This window comes from Montipora foliosa, chromosome 9 (genome assembly GCF_036669935.1).
Source record: "Montipora foliosa isolate CH-2021 chromosome 9, ASM3666993v2, whole genome shotgun sequence".
Classification (NCBI taxonomy): domain Eukaryota; kingdom Metazoa; phylum Cnidaria; class Anthozoa; order Scleractinia; family Acroporidae; genus Montipora; species Montipora foliosa.
Genome location: NC_090877.1, coordinates 40298557 through 40306056, shown reverse-complemented (window position 1 = coordinate 40306056; position 7500 = coordinate 40298557). Strand labels below are relative to the sequence as shown.

The following is a 7500-nucleotide window of genomic DNA, read 5'->3' as shown; positions in this document are numbered from 1 at the left end:
ACTTACAAATTCTACTTCTTTTTTGTCAATAACAACTGCATCCAGTTAAACTGAGTTCCGGGCAAACGAGACTCGGAGCTCCTTACATTTATCGGGGTTGAGTTGCACTCTACCCCACTCAATAAGATAGGACGTTTTCATTTAAAATTTCCCTCATATTTTTCACTTTCAAGTACAGTTGTTTTCTCCAATTACTTTTTCACTGATTCACTGATTGCGTCAGTTTGGGGAACCTATGCTTGTTAATAGAACATGTACAAGGAAGGACCGACACGTATCACAAGTATTAACTGAAAATACTTTAAGTGCCACTGAGCAGATTTGTTTGAGACCATTTTAGGTTTAAAACTGATTATTTGGTGGATGGACTTTGACCGTTTCCTCGACAATTTTAATGATCACGTCAGCATAAACGATTCAAAGCAGTAAGGAAACAAAGATGGCCTCACCTTATCGAACGCAAGATGCAACCTCTACAAAACCTGTGACCACAAGTAGTTTGCACTGGTTCTCGCAGACCCAAAAGGCAGATAGGGCATTCATATTTACTTTCCAGACGTGGATCAAAATACTCGTCGTAGCCTTCAGACCTCAGTTCTCCAGAAGTCGAGGGTTCCAAGGGTTCGCTTCTCCCAGTGAGACTTACAGCCACTGATTCACCAGTCTCACGAAGAAAACGTGCTCTCTCCTCTCCGCCAAACGAACAAGTCATCGTTCTCCAGCATTTTTCGGGCTCATTTCAACAGTTTTTCGAAACGTGCAATTTTCCCTTTCACAGTTTTACTGGTTTTTATAGCGTAAATATATGCATATTAAAACAGAGGTAGTCTTGTATCCCATAATGCCTTGTTCCCCGGTAATTTCCAGTCAGAAAAGAACCTACCTACCTTGGTTTCATCAGTAGCTTTCGCTATATAAGAACAATTTTTCCAGTTGATAAAGTTTCGAACACTTCTCACGTGATTCGGTAAAAAATATTTAAAATAAAGGGCATACTGTGCATGAAGGTGCCAAGTTTGTCGAATAAGCCATATACATAGTCCAAACCAGACAAATGCAAAAAACGTGAGTATCATTTGATGCCTATGACGCCATTTTGTCACCTTCCTTCTGTTCTTCTTTTTCGAAATCTTATCTGTAGCTTTGAAAAAGTTAACCGGAGCAATTGCAGAATACCTCGCATCTCTAGCTATACGGTGCAGCCGGCAACGTGTCTACGCGGCTACTCGAGTTCTCATTTATTCATAATTCACTCAAGTTCTCTTAAGGTGGCTACGCGTGGCCTACGCGTCTACGAACAGTACGCAGCTACTCCGTTGTAGTTTATTCATGCTTCAGCGAAGTTACTTGAGCCGTAATAAGTGTTGATAAGCACTACAATAACCGAAAGCTGACCCGTTTGAAATCAGTGCCTAGGCTTAGTAACTGTAGATAAGAGAGCAATATTCAGGAATGGCTACGAGACTTTGTGGTCAAATTTCACGGCTCAGTTCTGTTTTCTTTGTCTCACAAGTCTCAAGGAAGATTTCTAAACAAAAGAATATTCAAATTTAACCATAAAACCTCGTAGCCATGTGTGAATATTAATATATCGAACGCATTTGTGCGTGGGCATTTGTAAGAGCTACGCAGAATAGCTAGTGTTGCTGGGTAGTCTACAATTTAGCCAGATAACCTTATCCTCTAAGGTATTTCAGAATGCCAAAAGCACGGTTCCGGTTATCACAAGAAGCGTAAATTTCATGGGAACCAGCATTCAAGGCTGAAAAGGACGTTTCTCGGTGCTGGTGATGAATACAGCTCGAGTGAAATAACACCGGAAACTCTGTCTCTGCTCGGAAAATTGCGCTTCCCAAGCAGTCTGAAAAATGGCCACAAAATGGTAAATCAAGTGCAGATCTTTGCATTAATGGTTTTAGTTTAATCGATGCGACTATCCTTGGACCCAGTGTTCAGAACGTTATCGTGCGCCGAGTGCTCAAAATTGAATTCAGTGTGATTCTGCGAGAGCAAGCCCTCAACCGGAAAGGATGTGCAAGAAAACTTCTAATAGGCGATTTATTTATTCCATGCGATCAGTTGGCTGTGGACAATCAGCGGCTAAACGATTTTGTCGGCTGATGAACACTGATGCCCCAACCCACAAGACCAACACCATATGCTCGGCATAACAAAGCGTTGCTACAAGCAGTCAAAGCAGTTGCAGAAGAGACGATGACCAGAGCTGCAGAAGAAATTCATGCTTCAAAACCAGAGTTTGAGAATGGGTTAGTGATGTTTCCTTTGATGGGAGCTGGCAGAGGAGACGCTTTTCTTCGTTGAATGGTTGTGTTAGTGTAATTCAGCATGGACTCTGCAACGGTTTGGGATGTGGAACCCCTTAGCAAAGTCTGTAAGAAATGCTGGGAACATGAAAATGATGCAGACATCCCAGAAAGCGCAGCATTGTGGGCAGATCATGGGTCTAAATGCCATGCCAATTATCAGGGATCAGCACCAAACATGGAACCGGAGGCGTCTTGAGGATCTTCTCCCTGTTTATAAGGAGGCATCAGTTCCTATACTCTGAATACTATGGTGATGGAGGCAGTAAAAGTTTCCAGCTGGTAAAAGATCAGGACCAGGTTTATGACATTGAAGTGGAAAAGAAAGAATGAGTTGGACACGAGCAGAAGAGACTTGATACTGCTTTGCGTAAACTCAAGAGAGAAAAGAAAGGAATGGGCGGCAAAGGGAGATAAACTGACAGCTTAACTGACAAACTATAAAATTATTATGGTATTGCCATTAGAGGCAACCCTGGCAATCTCGCTTCCATGAAGAAGGCAATTCATGCTAGTTTGTTTTATTGTGCATCCTCAGTCGACAGAATTTTGCACCTACAGCATCGTCCAGAGAGTGCAAATAGCTGGTGTGGATTTATGCGAGATCAAGCAAGCAGAACAAATACTTACAAACATGGTGCTGGGCTGCCTTTAAATGTTATTGCTGAATTTAAACCCATTTATACAAGACTAATTGAGGACAGTCTTTTGAGAGGGTGCCTTGATTGTAAGACGCAAAATCAGAATGAGGCGCCCGATGGCATGTCCTGGGAGAGAGTGCCGAAGGGTGTCTTTGTGGTGTCCGAAATCTTCCAGTTAGGCATTTATGATGCAGTAGCTAACTTAACATTGGATGCCAAGCTTCTGTGATGATTCTGCAGAAGCTTGGAATTTCTCCAGAGTATTATTGTCTAACAGAATGCCAAAGAATAGCTTCATTGAGAATTTTCAAAACAAACTACAAAGAGTGTGAACAACACAGGTCACGAAGGAGACTGCTTCGTGGAAAAAGAAAGAAAAAATGAGAAGCAACAAGCAAAAGAGGGAGACACTTATGTACCTGGTGCAAGCTGATGGGTACAACAAGATATTCATCAAAAACCGTGTTATTTATTGTTGTGGAGAGCTAAGGCAGCGTTAGTATTAAAAATTGTATCTTGGCTATCTTTTGTGCCATTGATATGAAATTTTCAGTGGAGTTTCCCTGAATATTGTTTTATGTTTTAAACCTACAAAGAGTTGCCTCTGTTGAAACCTAAAATGACTGCAACCAAAACAACATATTTCTTAGTTAATATGATTTTTCGTTTGAAGAAAACCATTTAGGTTAGCTTTTTACAGGTTTGCATCATACAGCAGTCATTGCTGTTTACATTGATACCAATACTTTGTGTACAGGGACAGTGGTTCTTCAGATATCCCCCCGGGGGGGGGGGGGGCACTCCCATGTAAAAAGGGAAGGGATGCTCGTCGTCTCGCTTAGGGTGTAAATTCGGATTTTGGTCTCACTTAGGGTGCTCTGGGCAAAACGTCGTCATATGTAGCCGTGAAGGTCTCCTTTAGGGTTGCGCGCAAAGAACCGATGAGCTTCCCCTTCCTTTTTATATGGGGGTTCCCCCCCCCCCCTCCCCGGGAGATATCCTTTTCAAGAGACATGTGGCTTTTTTCACAGTTGGGGGCATGTAAATTGGTAACCATGGTTACCATATGTCAATCACTGCAGTCATTTTAATCCATTTTCAATTATCTTTCCAATGGTACCATAATGGATTAAGTGCACAATATTTTTTTTAAAAGTAAGATTTTGAGTGGAAAGCAAAGGTTTTCCATGTCGTGAGGAGATAAATAGATTACTTCATAGAAAGTGCGCCGTACGGGGTTTTATGCACGAGTTGTTTGTGTCAAAAACCCGAACGAGCGAGGAACGAGCGAGTGAGGGTTTTTGACACAAACAACGAGTGAATAAACCCCGTACAAAGCACTTTCTATGTCGTAAACTGTTTATTACACATAACATGAGAATTTTCATTAAAATAGTTTTCTGAACGCGAATTATAAACAAAAACTCACTAACAATAGAACCAAATGCAAATTTAATTTAATTCAATAACAAAGTACGATTTGCACGATTTGCACGAGATGCACGAGTGATTGGCATGGAAACGCCTTTACGCTATCGTTGATTGGTTATACTTTCACATGTGAAATAGCTGTACGCAATTCTGATTGGCTGTATAGGCTTTTTTCACATGTGAAAATAAAGCGTATAGATTTGTACAAATGAGCTTTATGGAATGAAATTCTCGTGTTATGTGTAATAAAATAATCTACTGGCCTACAATGAATAGCGACATCAGAGAAGCCGTGAGTAAGACAACGTGACACTTAGTCACTTTACTGCGCCTTCGTAAGAAACCAGACTTCAGAAAAAAGCGGACAAGAGCTGTAATAGCTGCTCCAACGCTCGATTACACAACATGTGAAGTGTAACGAACCGTGAAATATAGCGAGAGCAATAGAGAGCGTTTTAGCGAGGACAACGTCAACGTCAAGGAAAACGTAATCCCAAAACAGAATTAAGCTAGCGCTATCGTAAGTATTTCGTAATTATTCCGTTTTGTTCTTGTTGAACAATTCGGGCGAACTATAATCGATTACTTCGATCGCTCTCACACGAAAAATGAGGCTCAATTAACTTAAGAAGCACCACACTGACACACGTTATTAAATCGCTAGAAGATTGCTTTCAAAGTCAAAAATTCACATCGTGGACTTCCCGTCCAAGGTGATGATGCGTTATACTTTTTGTTGATCCTTTGCTCGCCGCAACTCAAGAAACACCGAGCTTTTCTTATTTCGGCAAAGGGAAAATATCTGTTTACAAACATTGCTTTTGTTATTCAAATGTGCCAACCACAGGAACAAAATGCAATGCTAAATGCAATGACCGCAAGGTACTTACGTGTACCCCGGTATGCCTTGAATTTACTTCGTATTAGAATTGGTTTCCAATAGACCTTATTCATAAATGGCGGTCAATCTATAATTCTTTTGTCGAAGTGCAAATTAGCCTACCAAGCCTCGATACCATACAGTGAATTGAAAAGAATTCTTGCTCTAAAATGAGGCTTGGTAAGCTAATTTGCACATGGACAAAAGAATTATAAATGTGACCGCCATTTATGAATACGGTGTATAATTCACAGAAATAATGCGAAAGAAATGACATTCTTGTTCATGATGATTCGTGTTAATGAAATTTTAAAACAATGTACCACTGTCACAAATTATTTTCATGTGTAAACAAGCGAGTATAGACGCGTTTCGGCGTCATCCTGACACCATCCTCCACCCACAGTGAATAAATTAATGTTTTCTACAATTAGCATAAGAAAGTAGGCTCACAAGTTTTTCAAGTGAATACCTTTGTGCCGTGCCAATCGAGTCCACTTGCACGTTGAAGGGATCAAGAGTATGTTAATGCGGATATATATAACGATGTCTGGAAAATCGAATTGGTTAGCAATGTTATGATTGATGCACTTTGACTTTTTGTCCAATTTACTTTCAAGTCAAATTATGCAGCATTTAAAATTTGCTACTATTTTTACCCATCTCTGGCTGTCAAGGCCACTTTACGCACTCTGATTTTCGGCTCAGCCTTGCTTGCATTTCACCTTTCATTGAACTGGACAAGGCCCGAAGTGCCGCATCAGTTTTGGCGACTGAAACACTTGAGCTGGCGACCAAATCTGAAAACTTAGGGGCCAAGGAAAAGAAGGAAAGGAAAGGAACTTCAAGTGTCAAGTCGTTCCAGCGCTGAAGCACTAAATGGGGACACTGTTAATCGAAATTAACAATCAACGTAAATCAAGTCAAATGTTAGCTCTCGGTTTTTCCCTGAAGTCGAAATACATATATATACGCGGGAGATCCAATGATGCCTTCTCGGGTTTCGGCCCAGAGGCCGAAACCTGCGAGGCCAAAAATGAGAAACACTCTTTTCTTAACACCGGGGAAAAAAATCAAGAAATTAAGTCTTGAAGTGCAATTCGTGTCAACTTATTATGCATTGTATGAGTGATATTTCGCGACATCAGAAGGTGAAAAGTGCGTTCTTGTTTTACAAGGCTTATTAAACTAATTTGCAAATTTGTTTTCGCGCAAAAATCTAGTTACTGAACTAAGGAAACGACAAAATAGAAACTAAGTTAACAGCCTCACCTTATGGAACGCAAGATGCAACCTCGACAAAATCTGTAGCCACAAGTAGTTTGCACTGATTCTTGTGGACCCAAAAGGTAGAGAGGGCATTCATATTTACTTTCCAGAGGTGAGTCAAAATACTTGTCGTAACCTTCAGACGTCCGATTCACTAATTTGCATTTTTTTTCCTCGAAAAAAGCTCGTTAATTGAAACTAAGGAAACAACAAAATAGAAGCTAACTTAGCCTCACCTTATAGAACGCAAGATGCAACCTCGACAAAACCTGTGACCACAAGTAGTTTGCACTGGTTCTCGCAGACCCAAAAGGCAGATAGGGCATTCATATTTACTTTCAAGAGGTGGTTCAAAATACTCGTCGTAGCCTTCAGACCTCAGTTCTCCAGAAGTCGAGGGTTCCAAGGGCTCGCTTCTCCCAGTGAAACTTACAGCGCTTGGCTCAAGAGTCTCACGCAGAAAAAGTGATCTCTCCTCTCCGCCAAACGAACGAGTCATAGTTTTCCAGCGTATTGGTGGCGTGGGGCACCGTTCAACTTTTCAACCCGTGCGGACTACAGTAGTTCACTCTGAATTCTGCTATTCACTCATCGGTTTTTTTAATCTCACAATCTGATTGGCTCATTTTCCGTTGTCGATGAGAGTCTAGACAGACTGTAAGCGTCATGCTGGCGCCCTTTTGTCACCAAGCCAATCAGGAACGTCCAGTTTGGGAAATATTGAGCAAGGTATACATGGCCCGAAAGACCACGCTTTAGTGCTCTCACGATAAAGGCGGAACGTGACAACGAAAAGTGTAAGGACTTCGCTGAACCACTTTCGTTTTGTTAAATGACGTCACGGCACGCATCAACGATTTATCACGCCCATTTGTTTAGCTCGTGATTTCGAAAAATGTGTTACGTTTCTTGATATTTGGGTGTTCTCATACTTTAATCGACATGGTACAGCTTT

General features: G+C 41.1%; 1 protein-coding gene and 1 pseudogene across 1 annotated transcript in view; one reads left to right on the top strand and one right to left on the bottom strand.

Moving 5' to 3' along the window:
* LOC137971324 (TNF receptor-associated factor 6-like) overlaps window positions 1–7074 on the bottom strand; it is a 35919-nt gene extending 28845 nt beyond the window's left edge. Inside the window, exon 1 of the mRNA XM_068818151.1 lies at window positions 6782–7074. Coding sequence (XP_068674252.1) covers window positions 6782–7044 — 263 coding nt within the window. The 5' untranslated portion in view covers window positions 7045–7074. The remainder of the gene's footprint in view (window positions 1–6781) is intronic.
* Window positions 829–7500, top strand: part of LOC137971325 (uncharacterized) — an 18345-nt pseudogene continuing 11673 nt past the window's right edge.